Genomic DNA, 23,323 nt, shown 5'->3' with positions numbered 1-23,323 from the left:
ATCACAAATCCTTTATGAGTGAACATGTGGTGAGAGTGGTAGTGACAACTCTTTATTGTTATTTTATGCGTAGTGATTTGTGACAATGGAAAAAACTGAGATTCGAGCAGTGATTAAGTACTTTTTAAAGAAAGGTATGAAAGCAAAGGAAATTCATGCCGACTTTCAGAACACACTAGGGGACTCTACTCCTTCATATTAAACTGTTGCCAAGTGGACCAGCGAGTTTAAATTTGGTCGGGAGAGCTTAGATGATGATCCTCGTAGTGGATGGCCAAAAAGTGCTACGATCCCAGAATTCATTGTAAAAGTGTATAAAAAGGTCATGGAGGATCATCGACTGAAAGTGCGGGGGATTGCTGAAGCTGTAGGGATGTCATCTGAATGGGTATATCACATTTTAACCAAAGAATTGGGAATAAAAAAATTATCCGCAAGATGGGTACCGCAGCTCTTGACATTGGCCCATAAACACACCAGATTGGAAATGTCAGAACAAAATCTGGCCCGTTTTCAGCACAACCAACAAGATTGAACTGAGGTACGAATTGTTGCCACATCCACATTATTTACCTGATTTGGCACTATCAGACTATCTTCTCTTCCCCAAGCTGAAAAGTTTCCTAAGTGGACAGAGATTTCCTACAAAGGAAGAACTGACAGCCGAATTGGAGATGTATTTTGCAGGCCTGGAGGAATCTCATCGGGATCAAGGCATTCGGACATCGCTGGACCAAATGCATTAGTCTACAGGGAGACTATGTTGAAAAATAATAGCAGTTCCATCGAGGTAAGACACTTCTTTCAAGTACATTCCAAGAACTTTTCAAACCACCCTCATGATTACTATGTATTACAAGTAATTAATGAGACTAATAATTACTATACCAGTTAATATATTTTCTAGGTTAATTAATAGATCTGTTAGGTCAGTTCTGTTAGTCTTATATATCAGCTCATAACTCATTATTAAGTTAGTCAATATATCTTTTTGATATTCATCTTTAACTCTTACTATGTTTTATACTAGTTTGCTAATATGGATATCTTTTCATATCTTCAACTTTATACCTGGTTTTATTTACATGTAACTTTTATACTCTTCCATTAGCTTAAACTACTCTGTAACTGTTTTAGCCCTAATGAAAACCTGTAGTGTAGGTCAAAACGTTAGCTATTAATTGAAACTATTTTTGTTTTTCTTGACTGCAACCTGGACCACCTCTTTCTAATAAATTAAACCTATCAACTATACTCTTTCACTATCCCCTATATACAAATTCATTAAAAAGATGAAAACTAGAGAACTCTTAGTAAGATTCTTATCCATCATGTCACAAACTAATATTGATATCACACAAATAATTGAATATATTTTTTAAACATGACACCATATATTACCGAAAAACAATTTAGAAGAAGTGATTTGGAACAATGTTGGGACATAGTTACAGAAAATTATAATATTAAATATATCCACTAGACCTCAGAGCTCCTTAATATTTTAATAGATAATTATATTTTATATATTACCATTTTCTTCAGGATTATTCCTATCTGGACTCAATTCCTTTGAACTTTGTCGAGGTGGTAAAGCATGTGGAACGTCCCCATTTCCAGCAACTACAGGTGGCTCACTACCTTCACTTGTACCACTGCGTTCTATTTTATGATGATGATGTTTTTTTTTATTCTTGATAATTATTTTTCTTTTTAAGCTAGAAGGTGGAGGAAGTGGTACGCCTGGTTCAAGCTTTACATGAAAATAAATTTTATTAATTAACATAAAATCTTTCATTTAATTATAAATTCCAAATTATGTTTTATCATTAATTTATTTATAAATTAGTGAATTTAAAAAATAATTAAATAGTGAATTTATATAATTATTAATTCATTAATAAATTAGTAAATTTGCTAAATCTAATTTAATTCAGTTTTGGCTCATGAGAGGCTTTGTTAAGGATTAAGGACTAATTCATTGCAAGGACCCATCAGATTAGGTCTTAAAGATGTTTTTATACTGAAAAAGCATTTTGTTAAATTTTTTATCAATTTATAATAGAAATTGATAAAATTGACAAATATGAGGATACAATAGTACATGAGTATGAGGTGAATCCCGAAATATTGTACAAGTACAAAATATAGAATAATAATATATTCTAATTGGAAGTTTTCTTCAGCTCAGTATTTTAAAAAATCAATATAATGAACTTCCTAAAAAAGAAAATCCAGAACTAGTTAGAATATTTTTATTGAGATAACCTTTCAATTGTGAAATGGTATTAAGGTAAGAAAAATAAATAAGAAATATCACTCGCATATTATTTACAGCAAGTTTTCCTATAGCTATTTCTATTCAAATCTTAAGACCAAAAATTGTGACACAGGCAGAGTAGCTGGAAAAATTTAAAATATCTTTCAAGATTGTCCATCGTTCAAGATGCAGTGGTTTACTACATAGGTAATCCATAATAATTGGCTTACAAACTGTTACAATAACGATGCAAGGCCAAACAGATATATAAAGAATAAAAAAAAAATAAAGAAAAGAAAGATTGCCTATTGTTTTTATGAAACATCCCTAACCAAAGACGTAGTTTAAAAAAAAGCAGGATTGAACTGGATTAGTATCTCAACAGATAAAGCTTTAATTAACTTAAACAACTTAGTTCTCAAGAGATTTAAAATAAATTTTTAAATGTAAATAAGATAACAAATTTTAATATTAATCACCTTATGAGAGTCAAGAGGTGCATCAAGAAGCATGTCACCAAATATATCTCTGCAATACTGCGCTATCTTGGCCTGCTGTCTTGGGTTGCAATGGTTCTCAAATGATAGGACGACTGGGTAGTCTGAAGTTTTGAAAGCAGATTCAGCAATGGCTTCTATTACATCCTTAGCAGGAATTTCAGGTACAAAAGTATAGCCATGAACAATAACTGGTTCTTCAGCACGTCCTCCATTCCAGAAATCAAGCTCTACACATCTACATCCAGCCAGCAGGCACTGCCGGTAAATTTCTACTGATGATTTACCTGTCAGCTGATGACCTGAAAGTATTAAAAAAGTTTTAAACTAACAAATGATTAACATAGATAATAATTTATCATATTGAAATTAAAAAATCTCTAAAAAACTATTCAATAGATTTTGAGTCATAGAATTCTTATGATTGTTCAAGGCTATAATAACTAGCATTATGGAATAAATAAAGGTAAACATATAGCAGACCTATGTCCCTTAGAAGACTGATTCACACAGTTTGCCTACATATCATGCTAGCCAAGGAGGAGAAAACTTTCCACCCCATTCCCTACTAATGATATTTAACTCTGGCCAGTGATTCTACTACAGGTTTTAATGACGCACGTTCAACTAAAAATTAATACACAGGGTGTTTCAGGGTTAAGTGTCATAACCGAAAATATGAATTAAGGATCTCAAAACAAGTAAAAATTTCTCTATGATGTCTGTTAATGCTTTGTTTATAAGATATTCAAGTCTAAAGATTTTCATTATAATGAATTATTTGGGTTATAATAAACAAATTATATTTAATATATAATATTATTAATGAAATCTTAACGTTCTTATTAAAATGTTATGTTCAAAGTACATTAAGACAAGAACGGCATCTTCCTCCCACAGCAGCAGTTGCCGAATGGTTATTGTTTTCACAAATTTTAATTATCCTTCTTGATAAATAAAGAATTACGTAAATTGACTGGTTATTGCATAGTTATTTTATTTAATGTTACACCAAACAAAAAAAAATCCAGTAGTATAAGATCTGAAGAGAGTGACAATAAAACATATCCAGTGCCATTCAGCCACTGTGTCTGCAGAAGAAAGATGCTGAGCCTGTCTTGATGCTTAATGTAATCATTTTGAACAACATTTAATATGAATATTAATGCTTCTATTTCGTTAATAAAGTATTTGCAACAAATATTAATTTGCTTATTATAATCCAAATAATTCATAATGAAAATCTTCATGAACATGAATAACTCCTAAACAAAGTATTAATGGGCTTTCATTGAGAATTTTTTTTTTGAGATCCTTCATTCATATTTTCGGTTAGGACACTTAATCCTGAAACACCATGTACATTGTTTGGCTATACTCTGAGAAAACTGAGAAAGGTCAAACTAATCAAAATTTCTTAACTATCATACAATTTATTTCTCTATATTACCCTGATATATGAATGTTGGGCATTAAAATCTGGCAATAATGATGAACCATTGCATTATGTGTGTAGTCCCAAACAAAAAAATCTTGATAAAATCTCTGACCAGAGATAAAAAGCATGAAGTAGAGGATGGGGTAGGAACTTTTCCCCTCCTTAACTGGCGGGATCTTCAGGAAAACGTGCCAATCACTCTTCTGATACAATACATGGGTCTGCTATATATTTACTAAATATAAATAAACTAAAGTTTTAATTATTACCTGTCAAGTAAGTATTATGAGATGAATTAATGAAATAATGAGACAATGGCTGATCCATATCATCACAGAGTTCAGATCTAGCTGGAGAGACTATAGGATTATCTTCAGACATTAAGTATCTCAAGAAACCATCAATACCAAGAACTCCTCGATTGACGTTATTTTTAGATGGTTCATATTCGGCAATGATATCTTTAGCTCGGCTTAGGTTAGCATATGGATGAAGAATTTCGTTTAAACGAGGATCTCGTTGAGTCAAATTAAGAAAATCGACCAGTTGAGCAGCTGTCATGCCTTTCCGCTTGCCTCCACCACAGCTTAAAATGAAAAATAAATTTTAACTTTATTTGCTAAGTGTAATTATGGTCATTTTTAGTCCATCTCTGAACTAATTTGTGGAAATGGAAAAAAAAAATATAATTTTTCATAAGATATATTAGAATACTTACATTTCATCAAAAATTTTTTCAACTTCGTTTCTTTGAGTAAGATGCTTATAAAATAAAAAAAAATCCTCAAAAGTAAATTTTTGGGGTGATAAAGCGTCATCCTAAAACATATCATCATGAAGTTTAGAGGTAATAAACAACTTAAAGATTGTTATACAGATCAAAATAATCATACTTTGCCAGATGGTAACCCAGCATTATCAAGAGCACTTTTGACTCGTTTTCTATCTTCCTTATTTTGAGAAAACATTTTCACAATGCTAAAAAAAAAAAATCAAACATAGAATAATAATAAAACGCATTAAAAGATTCATTATCAGAAAAAAATGATTAGATCATGATTTTTAGAAGTCCAATAAAGTGAATCTTTACATTTTTTTATATAGGGAGAAGTATTTTTTTTTTTTGCCATGCCACACAAAGTAGGGTATTATGCCATTCTCTCTTATTCTCAGTCCATTCTAATTTGCTTTTGCTTGAATGCACTTCCATTTAATTTTATATTTCTTAAACATATATACATCCAAAATATAGTCCCCAGCCATGTTGTATAGAGGATGTCAGTGAGTCAGCGATGCATATCTGATGGAGGTGTTTTTGAAGATCGTGTCCTGTCATTAGACAGAAAAAGCCACAAACTCCACCCTGTTAAGATTTCCAGGGATTCGTTCATTTTTATTCAAAAGCTTCCCCGACTTCTTGCCTTCCACTTAGACTTTGTGTTTGACGTTAGTCTGTGAGCTAGTGATCTAGCAGGCTGATTCTCCACAAAGCCAAGCTTGGCTAATTTGTAAGATTGTTCATTGCCATGTATACCAACATAGCCTGGTATCCATTGCAGGGCTATAATCCTTCCTTTTTCCCTATAATAGATACCATGTTCCTACACTTTTCTTCAATGGGTAATTCTACAATTCCCTGGTATAGATAATATCTGTATAATGGCTTTGAAACCGCTAAAGATCATAGTTTTTTCATCTCTTTCTATAATGGCTTCTATTCCAAGGTACAAGAACCAACAATAAAAAAATTAAGTACAGAAAATCACATAAATTAATAAAGGGTAATTTGCTAATTCAAGGGTTAAGCTTCCTAAAATAAAATTGAATAGGTATACCCTGGACTGAAGTTAGGGAGGGTTAGGTTAATTCCAATACTGCACTAACTCCTGACTCCTAACTAAATCTATATCTAGATTCTCTTTGTTTTTCATGAATCACAACCTTTTTATTACTTCTGTATTCTTATGGGGCACCAGGACAACGTTTCAGGATTTTTTACCCATTATTCAGTTCTTATTATTATTAAGTAGACATGCGCCATCTTATTAAAACTATTTTTTATAAATTCATAAGTGAATGTAAGTCCTTATTCTTACTTTTATTAACCTAAATATGATATATATAGAAAGGGAAAGTATTGCAATCATGAAAAATTTTGAATTCCAGTTTTCTGCAGAAATACATGTTTTGAGGTCCCCTGAGTTGAAATAACCATGTCATGCAAAATGGTCTGTGTGTTAGTGTAGTCAGCCTAGCTCAAAAATGATAAGTCAGATGAAACTGAAATTACATATTTAAGACAAGTATATACCAGGAACGTGACAGAAACTTTTTGGATATAATCGACTGGCCTGAAGAGTCACTTTAAAGAATTAATTTTTAACTTTTTGTTTTTCTAAAAAACGGTTCAGACAATTTTGATTAAACTCTATATATCAATGCAAAATTAGGTAATGTTTAATATCAGATAAGTTTAAGAACAAAAAAACATAAAACATAAAACATAAACATAAAAAGTTACCCATTTAAGAATGGGTATGTTTTTAAAAAAATCTTCCTCTAAAGAACTTTTTATATTTTTTGATAGAATTAATTGGCCATTTCACATTTTAGCTAGGTAGAAAAAATGAATATATTCAGCATATACATGAATATATACTGCCATATTTTTGGCATACTTTTACAAAGTTAAAGTTAAAATTTTTCAATGAGAAATGATGTTAAAAATACTTCCAAAAAGCTCATTTAGAAAATTAGTGGCAGAAAGTATTGCTTCAATGATTTATAAAGAAATATAAGCTTTGATGTTCTTGTGATTAATTAATACATGTAGAGAATAATTTCAACTCGAAGTAGGGTGGTAAGTGAAAGTTTTGATTTTTCATTGGTGCTGTTTCCTCAATTCCTATCTTTGAATTAGAACGTTTTTCTCATGTCTACCTATCTATACAAATTTCAGTGTAATAAAAAGGGTTTGAATTCCTGAAAAAGAATTTAACAAAAACCTTTTGTAACTTAGGTTGTAAGATTATAACTTATTATTTATATTTAAAGATAAATCTATAATATAAGAGATGAGAGTTTTCTGATTATAATAATAATTAACTTACTTTTTTACGGGTATTTTCGATGATTTGTCAACACTTAAACATAATTTTGTGTGGGCCTTTAATAAGAATTTCATAACAGAGCTATTGAGTTGAGATAAACTATATGCTAATTTCAACAATTCTTCAGTCCATTGCTGAAAACATTAAAATCATACTTAAAATTTTAAATAAAAATTGAAACATTATTTATATTGATTATCAATATTTAATTTACAATATATACTTTTGATGTAAGCTAAATACAAGTTTTTTTTTTTAATTATGAAATAATAAGAATAAACTTCTAAAAGAAAAAAGTAAATGTTCTAAATTCAGTATTTATCAATATACATGACTTTTAATAAATAAAAATTGATCTTTTTTGATACCAAATGTACATTAGATTGGGAGAAAACGTAAGTATTATAAATGTTCATTGTTTATTTATAACAACAAATTCAATTATTCTTAACTAAAGTTATGTAGAGAATTTATGTTTTGTTGTTTTAATTAAAGAAAGTAAAAGTACTGTGTGACCTTCATTTATTATCGGTTCAAATTTTCATGTTTTCATGCAGGAAAAAGATAACTTTAGATCAGAATTTACATACGGAAATCAACTATAAACAGCTTATTTTCTTAAAAGCCTATCATATAGTACATTTTGTTATTCAGAAGGCTTCAAAAATAATTTTTACAGCTCATACTGATTAGATAAGTAGCTAATGTTAGTTGTATTTCAGAAAAATCTAACAAATAATAATCTACGAATTAAACTAATCTTCTTAAAACAATAAAACAACAAAACAAAGTTTTTTATATTTTATGGTTTGGTAACATCAGTTTCTATGTACATGGCTACAGAGATATTTTAAGAAATTAAACATGAATAAAATGAACTTTTGAATATTACGGTAAGGGAAATAACTATCAATAATGAGGTTATCATTTTTCTATTATATAGGTGATGTCAAGACAAGGCTTCAAAATTTCATAACTTTTTATGTGCAAAGTGATTTTAGTAGTCTAATGTGAACAATTTAAAGTTGAAGCTTCATACTTAAAAATTAGTAACCTCTCTCAAGCAACAGGTATCAGAGATCCAGTCTCACATTATACTACTATCAATTTGGTTTTCAGGCTGAAAACCTTTTCAGATAAAAGGGATCAGTTAAAAATATTATTAACTGTTTTCATCCTTCTTAGAGCAGTTAATTATTTTGTGTATATGCAGTCCAAAATTTTCAAGAAATGTTTTTTCTCTCAATTTCTCGTGGAAGGTAAGTGTATTTATAATTTTTAAAACTTTAATAATACTGATTTTAGCACCAATGTTGCCTTATGTAACATGGATAGAAACAAAGTGAAGAATAGTTTCACAAAAGTGATTTGAAAAATGAAAACATTCTAGAAGGGCTAAGAGAAAAAAATTATGTTAATTATTGTAGTTAACATAGTATATAGCTAAAAAATAATATAAAAATGCCATAACTAGCAAATACTGCAGGTGTTTACTAATTGTAATAAGAGCAGATAAAGAATGTTAAAAGGATATGTAGGGTAAAATTTTTTTCTAAAAGGATTAAAAAATAAATGAAGGATCATTACAGCTATTATTAATGGACAAGTTTAAATTGACTTTGATAAAAGCTTCAGTTTCGACAATTTTGTGTTCCTGTTTCAGGAATGATAGAAAAAATAATAGCTGTACTGATAGGCCAATAGATTTGTTTACATTTCAAATGTAGCTAATAGAGTAAATATCAACAATCAAGGTGAATTAATTGCACATTTAATTTTAAAATGATCATTGATCATTCTTACTTTTCCCAGATTATAATTGTTTTATTAATGAAAATTTAAATTAAACGGTTATTGAATAATATAAAATTTATGTTTTATGAATATGATGATAGTAGAGTCATTAGGGATGATACCAATGGACCAATAGCAATGCAATTAGATACTAGATTGAGGCCAAAGTTCAAATCCTAAGGAAAACAGGTCAATAATAAAGCAAGTAAAATTTAATATTTTATGTGTACTGCCAGAATAAAATATACACCTAAATGTTATTTCTGACATGGCATTAAAAAAGAAAATTTCATGTTATAATATAATATAAAACCATTCATAACGTTAAAATCAAGATTTATTTTTTAAACATAACTATACATATATTTTTCTTGTTATACCTTTATTACTTTACTTTTATATCTCCACTTGTCACTTAAACTGTGACAAGAACCAGATGAGATTTATAATTTTATCCAAGATTTTAAGATATTGTTGCATAAGCATAAGGCAATTTAACATTTTGAATCCCAATGATCATTGTTTACTTGTGATTTGTTCAGTACATAATAAACATATTTAAGAAGACAAAAAAATTGTTTGTTTTTTTTAACAGAAGAGAAGTTGACAAATTAAGACATAAAACTATTAAATTACTTTTAGTATTCTACAAGTAACATAAAATTATCTATAGTATTTTTTAAAAATTTAATCTTAAATTTTTCGAACAGCCCTGTTATTATATAGTAGATAAAAAGGATGACTATTGGTAATTTTTTAGTAATTAGGACAATTCATTGACAATGTAAGTTATGTCATAACTATATATCTGATCTTAATTAGAAAATGATTAGCATTATAAAACAATAAAAATAGATTGCCTAAAAATGAATCTGGTACCAATGAAAGAAAAATAAACAAGCCCTTAAGAATTTTAAACCGCTAAACTAATATATATAACATTACAATTAAGAAAAAGATAACTTAGTATTTTCAGTTTAGGTTTGCAATTTATATTCAACAATCTAAAAAAAAAAAAATAAAGTATTTTAATTAAATCTTTGAAAGAAGAATGCAATTTTGTAATTGTATCATGTAACTCTTTTTTTTTCTAATCTTCACATCTAGCGACACATTTCAGAACTAATCTAGTAAAAAAAATAAAATAAAATAAAGGGATTAAAGTTATCAAACGTATATCAAAAACAAAGGATCTGTGGTGCAGGGGAAGATAATTTTCAACCTAAGCATTCAAATATTGTACAAATAACTACTAGATTGGTAGATAAAAGTAAGCCTAATAAGAAAAAACATCAATGCACTGATTAATTCATTTTTAATAATCTAAAAACCTGAAAAATCTTTCAGCATCTCTGTATTTATAGGGATTAGCTGATAGAAAGAAATTTTAATACTTTATTTTATTTCATTAATGTTTTAAAAAATATTCTCCAGATCAAAGAATCTTTTAAAAAATTATGTAAATAAAGGAGTAAAATAATTTTAATGTAAAAAAATAAAAGGGACAGTTAATTTTTTCATGATTTTTTTTTAATACTGATGATTTATTTGTCAACATAAACATACACTTTTGGGTAAAATTATATTACTTTTGAATAACAGCCAGGTGATTAAACTAAACAAAACACACCAAAATACAAAGGAAAACAAATTACAATATAAAATAGGAATTTACTTGTGCAATTTCCTTTTTTGTGCAACAAAAGTTGATAAAAGTTAGATTAACAAAATCAGATCCATGGCAAAGCGTCACTGTTTTCTCTTCCAATGTATCTTGAGAACCCATTGTAACAATATGGCGAAGTTTAGGATCCTGAAATTTTAACATTCACATCAAACATAAATGCACAGAAGTAACATAGAAATTAAAATTTTGGTTTAAAGAGCAAGAGAGGAAGGGTGAGGGATACAGTAATTAAGTAAAAAGTACAAGTTGCATTGAAATTAGTCATTTTAGTTGTACAGAATTGTTTTTTTAAAGGGGGAGGAATGAGTTTCAAATAAACTAATATTTGCAAAAAATAAATAAATAAAATGATTTCTATATAAAATAAAAATGAAATTCCTATTTTAAAAATCCCCACATATCAAACTCAGGATCAGAAGAGAGAAAGCCAAACCAGAGTTTCAAAAGGTGACAGCTCTACTTCCTGTTCTATGCAAACTCCTTATCTCTACTAAATTGTACCTTTTGTTCCAGCGGCTTTCCAGTTGGGCACTAAAGCAAATATTCCAAGAAAATGAAATTTCTAATTCTCGTTTACACTTCATTATTATTCTATCATACTTCAATAAAAAAAAAATAGCCCATTATAAATTTTTATTGAGTTTTAGAACAAAATAAAGTTCTATATGCATTACTTAAAATTAAAATTATAGCAACATAAGCATGCCAATATAGTCTATAAATGAAAACATACTTTGGGTATTTTTGCTTGCTTTCCAGTTCTCGAATCTCTGATCGTAGCAATATCAAGTAAATCCATTTCCTGAAATTTCCAAATTGATAAAAGTTACTCATAAGAACAAACTATATATATTCGTTAATTCAATAACTAAAATAAATTCATACTTTGTTCTGGTCAACCCAATAGAGATAGAATCCATATTCATCAACACGTAAAGTAACTGGAGTCCCGACACCTGAATCCTAAATAATATAATACAATTTAGTAAAAATTTATAACAGTTTAACCAAATAAAATTAACCATTTATTTGAATAATATATGAAATAAGAAACAATCTGAAATGCAGACTTAAAATATAGAATTCTAATAAATAGAGTAAAGATATAATTGAAAATAATATTTAGATATTTTTTATTTAAATTTGTGGGGAACTATATATATTTATAAATATTAAAAAATAGATCACAGAAGACCACCCAACTAGGCAGCATTTGAATTCATAAAGGATATTCAGGGACACTTGAAGGCATGAGACAGAATTTTAAACATTAAATAAACACGTATAGAGGCACAGTCAGAGCAAACAGGTGAAATATGAAAATCAGTAATATGCACAAGTATATTTAAAATAAAAATGTACTATTAATGATTTCATACAATAAATCTAGTCAAGTAGTTTTCTTCAGTTAAAATGAGCAATAATTTTTTACATATTTTTTATTAGCTAAATTAGGCGAATGCTAGGTTTTAACAAATATTCTAGAATAATACTTAAAAAAATCATAGTATTATTGCATCAGAATTGAAAATTTTAAAAACAATTGTGGATTGGAGCATATTAATGCTTCAACAGGTAGGTAATAATGATGAGAAACATGGTTTGAAATGAAATAAGGAGCTAAGATTAAATGATTGTTTACTTCAATTGTAATATCATTAACTTACCTCATCCCATTTTATAAATTTCTCCCCTTCTACCATAAAAGAGGGGGCTTCAAATGTTTTCAGTTGAACACCTAACAGGGTCTTGGTGGTAGACATTCTGGCAGTATCTTGTGAGGAACTTATAGTTCAAATAGGAGAGATTTTCGCCGTTCACTGCCTATTTGAAGCATTTTGAGATCATAGATTATCAGGTTTCAAAATCTCCAAGTGACCAGCTTTATTACACACTCCCTCAGTATTCATAGTTTCAGAATGTATTATGGGCGGGTATTAGAAGTGGCCTATAGCTAATCATTTTTCACTTGTCTTCTAGAAAAACGAGCACTTTCACTACAAATTACTACCTGAGACATTGTCCATAAAACTAAAACTACTGGGATGCCGAACTACGATTACGTTCGGAACTCCTGACAGCCGACAGCCGAAGACTGCAACTTCCAGATTACAAACTCTGCGCATGCTCATTGGTTTAACTTAACAGGTAAGATAACCTATCACATATTCCGATTCCTGAGCCATTGGCCCCTGGGAATCTGTCCGTTGGTATTTCTTTTCAATCATTTAGATAAACCATCGAACTTGTCCTTTGTAAACATTGGTAAGGAATTATTAATAACTGGTAAGTTTAAACCCATTGTGATCTAAGTTATGGATGAAACAGATTTTTTTAAACACAAGTCCTAATTTTAAGTACGGTTGAGGGAACATAAGTTTCTTTTTAGATTAATTTCAACAACAGGATATCTTATTTTTTAGAAACATATTCCAAAATGTTCCGAATTTTGTTCAAATATGTTTTAATTAAGTATGATAATTATTATTTACGTTTAGAAAAAGAAAATATAATTTTAAAAATCGATAAAAATATTAATATAAGCAATGGCCGTGCGTGTTGGACTTTCTCTGGAGCGAACTGGCTAATGTACAAGGGTTCAGTTCCCGCTGGAAGTTTAAAAATTTAATTAGTGATAAAACCACCCTTACTTGAGTTCATAGAAGGGTAAATTATTATTAGTAGTTCTAGTTTTTTTAATTATAAAATGAAGCGTTGAGAGTTAGCGAAACCATTGTACTTGTAAGCGGTAATCCTTTAAACCCTAATTTTTCTAAGCCTAGTCGTTGATTTAAAAATAAAATGTGAATTATAGTGACTGGAGTATTCCATCTAAGATATGCTTCTTTTATTTTTTTTTTATTATATTCTTTTCATCTCTGTTTATGATATCTATTACACAAACAACCTCATATGCTTTTATCAAAGTTCTTTTTTGTGGCATCAAAACCCTCATTTATCATTAAAACCACTAGTAACGAAATCAGTTTTGATTAAAAACTCTTCTGTGAACTCTAGATATATATGGGTCATTCTCCAATTTAGGTGCTATTTCAGTTGCAGAGCTTTTTACGGATCATCGATCATTTGAATGCTTTTATTCTCTGTTATGATAATGTCCTTCTTGATGCTTACATTTCCTTCTCACTTTAAAGTTCTAATCATTAAATTATTATCAAGTTATCAAATATTTTTTTTTTTAGTCACTCCCTAGCCCTAGTCCTATCGCAAAGCTGAGGCTACTACATTACAAGTCAATGATACCAGTTTCTTATGCAGTAAATCTCTACAAAATGGCTGGTATTTGTTGAGTATTCTTCAAGTATTTGTATAGAACATAATTTGATTTTTATATAGAACACGCTAATTACTAACTCTTTTTACCTCTGTCACAGTTTTCAGTCACTCCTTAATATAAAGCTGACTGCACTACATCTCATTACTGAACCGAAAAATGTCTTAACCAATGAGGAACTTATGGGTAATTGAAGTAATAAGCACTTACACGGTATGTTTTGGAATGCCTCCCTTTTAACAGGAATTAATTCTCTGCCTCGGTTGAATGTCTAAGAAAATAAAACTGTTTTCGGAAACAAAGTTTTATTCTTGCTACATATGACATAATAGTGGGAACAAACTTATATCGTAAGCACACACTCAAAACATTTTGGGTGGTTTCTGTGCGTACTTTTACCCACTCAAGTGTTGTGGCGTGTGCTCCCGCTAGAGAAACTTCCGGTAGTGGAGGAGTAACTTCCATGGAAGATGTGTTCTGGACCCCGTTTGGATTTAAAGCTACCAGGTTGAAGACTGCTTGTCTGACGATATCGTTGGCAGTCATTATTTAAAAAAAAAATTAGAAGCTGAGAAACCAACGATAAAAATTCTTCTTTAAAACAAATATTACTTCGATATCTAAACTTCCCGGGTTTCGCCACCAGTTAAACATTTGGTAAAACAAAGACTTAAAAAAGAGAAATGACCAACTTGGTTGCTGCTGTCCTTTATTCAGTCCAGTTTGTCTATATACACATTGATGTAAGTTGTACATCTAATTGTAAACTATATATACACCAAGCAATATAAAATAAATAAAACAATGAAAACAAAATAAAACCAGCATAAACCAGATCAATACTCTAATGGTAAAAAAACACTGAGAATAAGCATTCAATTGGTAAGGGATGGCATCATTTCGGGAATAGAGTATATATATCATTCTCATTCTAGAATGTCTTCATTCAAATGTCTATATTGAGACAGTACCTCTCTCTGTATACATTGGATGATGGGCACTGGAGAAGAACATGGTGTAGGTTGTTAAATGTATACAGTTTACAGCCACAGCAGATTTCTTCATCTTGTATAATGTACGACTTATTTCTCGGAAAAGGATCGATGTTTTTATGATGATGTATGAGTAAAGTCGTTAAAAAACGACACGAAACCCTCCATTCCCACCCGCCGTGGTAGCCTTACTTATCTGACTTTTGAAACATAATTATAGCGAGTAGGTTGGTCGATGTACGACGTCAGAATCTCCCAAGAGATCATAACACAAAAAAAGGCCATCCTCTCCTGCCGTACCCACCCCTCTAAGACCCCCGGTGTACGACGGCCCTATGTCACTTTTGAAATACTTGCTTAAAATGGGTAGAAGAGACTTTATAGTTAACTCGAGCAATATTTAAAAAGCGACTGAAATTGAAAAACGGCATAATGTCTGACTTTCGATTTTTTAAAACCAATAAATTGCCGTTTTAATTTTTTATGGTGATGAAACTCAGATAAAACTTAGGGTAAATATATAATATGTATGTATGTATGTATGTATGTAGGTGTATGTATATATATTGTGTATGTATATAAATTGTGTATATGTTTTAGTAAGTCCAGTTACCACATACTTGACTCATAGTTGAAGAAATAAAAGTTAATAATTTACTTTTTGTAAAGTAGGTTGAACGACGAAGAGGCTGTAAATCTTGGTAAGTACAGAACATACTGTGTTTTTTATTTCAAAACAGAAGAGCGGAAATCTTTTCTTATATTTTTTAAAGAAATCTTGGATTCGATTTGTTTGTACTCATACACAAAACCATTGTTCGGGTCTTCAGCATTGCTATAACAAAGAACTATTCCTGAGACTTAGAATATAATTTAGAATTAATTTTCTTATCGTTAAGGAAGAAAATAAATTTCCTACAGTCTTCCAAAACCGTGGGACATCAGTTTGAAGAAATGAGATATGAGATATTGCCAAAGACTTCGAGTCACAAAAAATGTCAAATATCATGTTTTACGATCGAATGCCTGATTTGTGAAATACTTCAACAGGTGTTTACGAAATGGTTACAGGCGTAATCTGATAAAAATAGTGCAAAAAATATAAATATTTGAAAATATTAAAATTAACTAATACATAATTTTATTGATAGGACAATAAATATGGTAGGTGGGTTGGACTCAGGTGACCTCAAAAGGTCACCATATATATGTAGGTAAATGTAAAAAAAGATTAATTATCACAATTGGCCAATATTCTGTTCTGGATGTTGAGGCATCAAAACATTTTCAATTCCATAACTTAACAAAGGTTCGTAGTTATACCAATTTGTTAAGATATATTTTAAAGAAGCCGAGTTCAGGAGGTAGCTAACCCAGCTCCCTTAAAAGGGAATGTGAAGCTAGAAAAGAGGGGAGTTTCTAGGTTCACTTTGAGATAAACAGTAAGCCACATCATATAACTAATTATTGGTCTATACTCCTCCCCTTTTCTTCTTTTCCATGCCCACGGTGTTAATGAGGGCTGTATTTCTGGTAGCTTACTCTCTCCCTTATTTCCTTCAAGGTACTAATAGTCCTTGGGATTTAAAAAATATTTGGATTTAATATCAGTTATATTCATAATTATTATAAAACTAAAAGTTTGTAAAATTCATGATGACAAAAAAGAAAAAAAACACGTAATAAAGCAAAATATGCTATTTAACTGGTCAAGGCTTTTCGCCAATTTAAAACTTTGGTTACTTTTAAGTATCTATCTACATACACTTGTGTTAGCGGCTGACAAATAGCAATATTACGATTCGCTGGTGGAAGCCATTCTTTCTATCATAGTTTTAAAGAATCATTACATTGTTACAAAGGTCCTCTTAACCTCCCACTTGGTGAGGATTTTACTTACGTTTTATAGGTTCCCATGAATCCTTTGGTTATATTTGCTACGAAAATACCTTATCATAAATTGGGATTCATCGATATTTTGATTATTCAAATTTCTTCAGTTTTCCACGAAGGGGACGATTACTAATGCAGAGCATTGTTTCAGCATGCTTTCTGAAGTCCATGTGTCAAAAACAAGTCAATAAATCTGATCCCAAACGTCCTGCATATTTAAGCATCCCTACGTGACAGCCATTCTGAAAAGGCTGGAGCTTGCTATTTTAAAAATCTGTTATGATTTTCGATACCAATATGTTAGATACATCGATACTTTAAGATTTTATGGTTATTTACTTATATTAAGAGAAGTCCTTTAGTAAAAAAAATATATATGGATGTCACATATCGTTAGATCAAAAAAAAACAACAGCCCAATTCAAATATTACAGTTTTTCCAAAGAAGAAAACCATTAATTTTTGAGTTGTGCCAATTTTCTTCCAAAATAGCGATCTATAAATCTGTATGTACATAAACACACTTTTATAGACATCCACAAACATATATACAATTGTTAACATTTAATTTTGAACATCATAATATGTTTCAATTTTTTTTTCTTATGATCAACACAAAAATAATTCATAATAACAATTGTACTCTAACAAAAATGTTTTAAATTAATGTACATATAAAAATACTACTGTATGAAATTTGTAGAAACCACACAAAGCTATTTATGAATTTCTTTCGTCGAAAACCATAGTTCCAATATGTTTACCGGTAATAGTGAGGAATATGAACCATATAAAACATTTTAAGAAAGAACTAAGAATGAATATTTGCTTATGTCACTTATTTCAATTAAAGAACTCTTAGACGATAGATTTGTTTTTTGTTTTTTTAATATCTTTATTGAAATTTACAACTGTATATTACATAATACATTCAGTAAATTTGATCTTAGTTAAAATGGAGTGTTACAGGCGTGTAGAGCAATACCCATTGGTAGCACTCTAATGAGATTAGAGCTCAACTCCTTATGTCCAGATTGGCCTTATTACAGTCATGTAGATCAGTCCTTTGTAATGTGTTGGAAATTTAGACCGTTTGTCTAGTAAGTGCTGTAATAGTCGAAATCGACGTGCAGTTTCCTGTCTTTACAGTCTTGTGTCTTCCAGGTTAATCGTTTGTCCAAATGTAGTCCAAGGTAGTGAATCTGTTCGACAGGGGTAATATATTTGCTTTTAAAAATACGATTTCCAAAACCTGACGTAAATCTGTTAATTAGTTAATTTTTTCAAATCTTATCAATTTGTTAACCAAACAAGAACCGCAATACAGACCACATGTCGCCATTTCATGTATAACTACCGCAGACATATTGTTATATTTGTCCTGGTTGCGCTGTTCTTTCTTTACATAGATTAATATCCGAAGTAATGGATCGTTTTGTGCAGGACAATTCGCCACCTTGGCCAACTGTTCCTCATCCAATGGGTTGGGAATTTCTTTAAAAAATGGCATGCGCCCTGTTGAAAGGTAAGATCTGTCTTGAATGTCGAATTTATAGTGGACCTGGGCAGGATTTTTTTGAAATAATATTTCAAAAGTAAATATTTATTGTATAAATAATTATTTTTGAAATCATTTATTTTATAATTTTACTTTAATCATATTTTTAAAATGATTATTTCACAAAATGAAGCTATTCTACGGTGGATGAATGTGGGCAACTCTTCTCGATCTTATCTTCTAAGACCCGTCCCACTAAGGCAATTAAAAATATAATTATAAGGTAATCAAGAGGATAATACTTTAATATTTTAGACAGAATAGAATAAATACCATGACGGCAAATGTTATACAGTCACACCATGGTAATTGATGCAAACATGAAGTGTCTAAGTATAGAGAGAGGGGTTAGACGGTGCTGGATACTCGAATCCGTGTGATCGGTATAAACGGGTAAATATACCACAAAAAAAAATAACTTTACAAAAAATGAATTTAATTGGTAATAAAGAGACTTATTACTACTGGAAACAAGAAAAAAAATTTCGCATTTTTTAGAGAAATCCTATTTTTTTTAAGGCAGTGAACGTGTTAGCATGAAAATAACTTCACAGCCCCTACATGATACTATCAGCAATCCCGCCAGACATAGAGGGACAATGATGTCACGAGATCGAATACTATCATGACGACGAATATTATACAGTTTTCATCATTTCAGTGGCTCCGACAGTCGCTACCGTGGCAGTAAAGTATCACCGTGTAAACTTGTTTTGACGTGATCGTAGCTGCAGTACAGTTACTTGTCCTGTCAGCTATTACGCTGACCAAAACTAGTATTGACAGTACTGCGACAGTACTTCCAAAACAGTAAATGCTATCATGATGGATATATGGATATGGAGCAACTTTTTTACAGTTTTGACTAATTTAATGATCAGGGAGAGTAAAGTGTCACTGAATAAACAGGTTTTTGACGTGATAGTTGATTCCACTAAATTTTCTGTCAACTATCACGCCTGACCTGGAGGGACAATACTGTCATGATTGTTTATTCAATCATGAAGGCAATTTTCATTATATACGATGGTAACGGCTAAAACAGTTACTGTATTAGCTGCAAACTACTTCTAATTGAAATTTATTCAAATTATTAAGTTCTCGGGTACAGTTGAAGCATCCCGTGAGGGGCCGGTCTCAATTGTTAAATGTGGCCTTATCAATTAGCTTGATATCGCGTCAGACCTAGACCGACAATACTGCCATAAACAGTTGATACTGTCATGACAGCCATATAATTTATCTTTAGTATTAATGGATTTTAAACGTTATTTCAAAAATATAGTTATTTCTAAAATAATTATTTTGTGTTTTTGCGGAATAATGTATTTTTAAAAAAATAGTGAAATTGCAATTTTTTAGACAATTATTTCAGAAATAATTATTTGAAAAATATATTAGTTTATTTTATTTTGGTAAAAAAATTAATGCTATTTGAGATTATTTAATCAAAGAATCATTTAACGATTTATCATTATTTCTTAAGTATTTATTTCGTGAAATAATCCTTTATTTTATTTAATAAATAAATTATTCAAACAGTGCCCTGATTTACTTTACCAACTTACTACACCGAACTTTTATAAAATCTTCTTTTACCTGGTGTAATAGCAGTATTTTGAGTTCATTTCATTCCTATGACAACAATTTTTTATAAAATATCTTTTTCAAGAAAGAACTTTGATTGTGTAATGACTGGTCATATTCTAGCCCCGAGCTCTTCAAATGTTTAAAATACAATAATTAAGTGATATTAAGATATATTACCATTTATAATAAGTAAGAATATTATATTTAAACTGGCCGAATTTTATCAAGTGTTTTTAAAGTTTTTTGTTCCATTTTCTAAAGTGTTAGAAATCAGTCTGTTTTTAAAAAGAAATACAACTCCCACAATCAAATATCAGCTGTATCAGTAAATATAATTAGGTGCTAAATTTCAAAATTCAACTGGCTAGTAATGATATATAATGAATCTTATCTTTAGCTCTTAAGTCATCTAAATACTTGTTGATTCAATAAAACCTATCTCTAAATAAAAACTATGGAATTAAAAACCGGTAATGAAAAATAATTAGATTTTCTATACATTGAAAGACGCTTTACAGCGTCGCTTCTCTTCGGCGATGAAAAGTGGGACCAACGATTTTAAACTTTTTTGTACTCCTTTCTGACTATTTCTGACATATAGGGAGAGTAGTTTTCATATAGGTAACCAACCTATTCTAACCACTGTGGGAAGGTAGAGATTTAATTCAGTGGGACCGTCACGAAACGGAAATCAACCTGAATCGAACAGAAAAACTCGAGGCTGCTGAAGTGATTCATTACGTGATACTACGTTAACGAAAAGTAGAATAAACTTTCCATCAAAAAAAAATAATAAATTAAAAAAAAATTAATTTCTGATATGAAATATTCATTTTGCTAGGTCCCTTTTCTAATTTCAAACGACTTCTCATCATTTAACGGAATTATTTGAAAATATTTTGTAAATTAGGCCCAATGTAAGTTCTCGAGATGTTGGAGCAGCCTCATTTTCACCTCCAGCTGAACTTAATTGTTCAACTGCTTCATCGGATGATAATCTGCTTAACTACTCATTAAACAATTTATTTTTAAAATAATGTTACCTCCTTAATTCCAATATTTTGTTTTCTTTTTTCCTAACTAATCGTTTATAGGAAGAATGCAGGTTTTTGGCCGTAATATTGGAATATGTTTACGAATTCCGAAAATGATTGATTAGGATTCATAAGGAATTTTATAAATATTTATTTATTTATAAGAAGATTATTTATATTATTACTATTATATTTATAATAATTTATTTATTGACTAAAATTTTAAAAATATGCAGATAATTATAAAATTCTAAATAGCCCCATTTTGCAAATATCATATATAAATTAAAATGAAAATAAAATAAAACTATTACATTCTAAATATAATAATAATTCAGAATAATAGAATATAGTGAAATTAAAGATAAATAAGGAAGGGAGCATTAAACAAAAAATGAAGTATATTAGAGTAAAAAATACAGGGGATTAGTTCAAGGGTCAGTATTTTATGGGCTTCTTACATTGATTAGTCTCAAAAGCAAAAAAAGAACTCTACTTGAGGAAAATTTTAATAATGAAGATAAAAAAATAGGAGATTATGGTTGTAAATTATTTCGTAAATAGAAGTAGGCAAAATAAAGTTAAATCATATATTAGTTTGTAGAAAAACAGGTATTAACATTATTAAATGATTGGTTTTTTATACATAATAAGTATTTATAATAGTTATTAAGTCAGGTTGTGATGTTTTATGGATTATTCTGAGAGTGGGAGAACACACCGGTACGTTGGGACAAATTATGTAATTAATAGAAAAGATTGAGGATTTCCATATAATTATATCTTAGAAAAGATATAAGCTCGTTGATGGAAGATTTTTTATCACTGTATTAGAAATTTCGTTTTTATTTATTTATTTTTAGCATCTCACAAAACACAAAAATAGTATGAATTTCAAAATGTAAGATTTGAACTTACTTCAAAACATCTTGAAACGCTCTATTTCAAAATTTAGATTTCATCTAATACTATATCCTGGGTTACTTTTTTTAAATATACTTTAAGGCGAAATCGTAGATATATGTATCTCATCGAGATTAGGGGCGTGGCTGAACAAAGTCTTCATATAACAGTTCATACTGGACAACTGCCAATGTATTATAGATTAAAATGTATCTTATAAGAAGGAAAACTGGAAGGACTTAGTTGCCAACAAAACACACTTATGAGTTAAATATCTTGGGATGAAGTTAAACAATTAAAAAAATAAATTACTTCCAAATATTGAATTTATTAGGCGATGAATACACACGGAAAGCCGAAAAAGTTTACACTCATCTTATAATTTTGTAGCACTACTACTTTCACTAACCTGTACTCACTAACATTATGGGTTTTCGTGAAATTTTAATTCAAAAAATATATGTAGTCTCATTGATAATATTGTTCCACTAATGATCTAAAAATGCAATAATTATAAGAAGATAGTTGACCGGAGATACTATGTATGAAGAGAACATGGCTGGAGGTGCGGTCAGAAGTTAACACAAATAAGTTGGAAAAACTTATTTGTTTTATCTTATGACCGTACCCCCAACTATCTTCTTCATATAAAAAAACAATACATGATCTCTAAAATCAGCGTCTAGAATGGTCGGGAATATATAACCTTCAAGCTTATGAAAAGAACACAAATTTCGTATAGAACTAGGCAAAATTCCAGATTTCCATAATTATGATTGATAAGTTCAACATTTCACATTATTACTAATAATAGTCCGATTACAATGTTTTTTTTTTGTATGGTGCAATAGCAAATCAGAGGGATAGATAAATGTAGGTGCATGCATAAATAAAGGTATGAAAGTTCAAAATTAGAAGAGAAATGAAAGTCCCTCTGATTTGTTATTGCACCATTCTTTTAATTGTACAATATTTGTTAATACTTCAATTAATTATAATTTCACTATTCATCAATCCAGTGGTATATCAGCAATTCTATCACTCATTACTGTACTTGCTGTTAATTAGTATTCTATTACTAGAGTTTATGTTCTCGTCTATATAATTGTATTTTGTTTATACAACTTTCTATGTATATTTTTGTAGTTTTATGCATATATTACAGTTCATTATTATTATTGTTATCAATTACGTCTGTATATATTTATATTGTTATTTATCTATTTAATAAATTAGGTAAGAAAAAAAAAGATATATGTATGTATATATGTA

General features: G+C 29.7%; 1 protein-coding gene across 2 annotated transcripts in view; it reads right to left on the bottom strand.

Moving 5' to 3' along the window:
* Positions 1-13,220, bottom strand: part of Plc21C (Phospholipase C at 21C) — a 41,981-nt gene extending 28,761 nt beyond the window's left edge. For both annotated transcript variants that reach the window (XM_014419996.3, XM_014419997.3), the window contains exons 1-10: positions 12,454-13,220; positions 11,672-11,749; positions 11,520-11,588; positions 10,775-10,912; positions 7,306-7,439; positions 5,089-5,173; positions 4,914-5,014; positions 4,465-4,781; positions 2,740-3,059; positions 1,534-1,753 (exon numbers count right to left, since the gene is read on the bottom strand). In XM_014419996.3, the coding sequence (XP_014275482.1) occupies positions 1,534-1,753; positions 2,740-3,059; positions 4,465-4,781; positions 4,914-5,014; positions 5,089-5,173; positions 7,306-7,439; positions 10,775-10,912; positions 11,520-11,588; positions 11,672-11,749; positions 12,454-12,549 (1,558 nt within the window). In that variant the 5' untranslated portion in view covers positions 12,550-13,220. The remainder of the gene's footprint in view (positions 1-1,533; positions 1,754-2,739; positions 3,060-4,464; positions 4,782-4,913; positions 5,015-5,088; positions 5,174-7,305; positions 7,440-10,774; positions 10,913-11,519; positions 11,589-11,671; positions 11,750-12,453) is intronic.
* Between the last annotated feature and the right edge of the window lie 10,103 nt (positions 13,221-23,323).

This window comes from Halyomorpha halys, unplaced genomic scaffold, assembly GCF_000696795.3.
Source record: "Halyomorpha halys isolate HHAL.00 unplaced genomic scaffold, Hhal_1.1 Scaffold257.1, whole genome shotgun sequence".
Classification (NCBI taxonomy): domain Eukaryota; kingdom Metazoa; phylum Arthropoda; class Insecta; order Hemiptera; family Pentatomidae; genus Halyomorpha; species Halyomorpha halys.
This window is presented reverse-complemented; position numbering and strand designations above follow the sequence as displayed.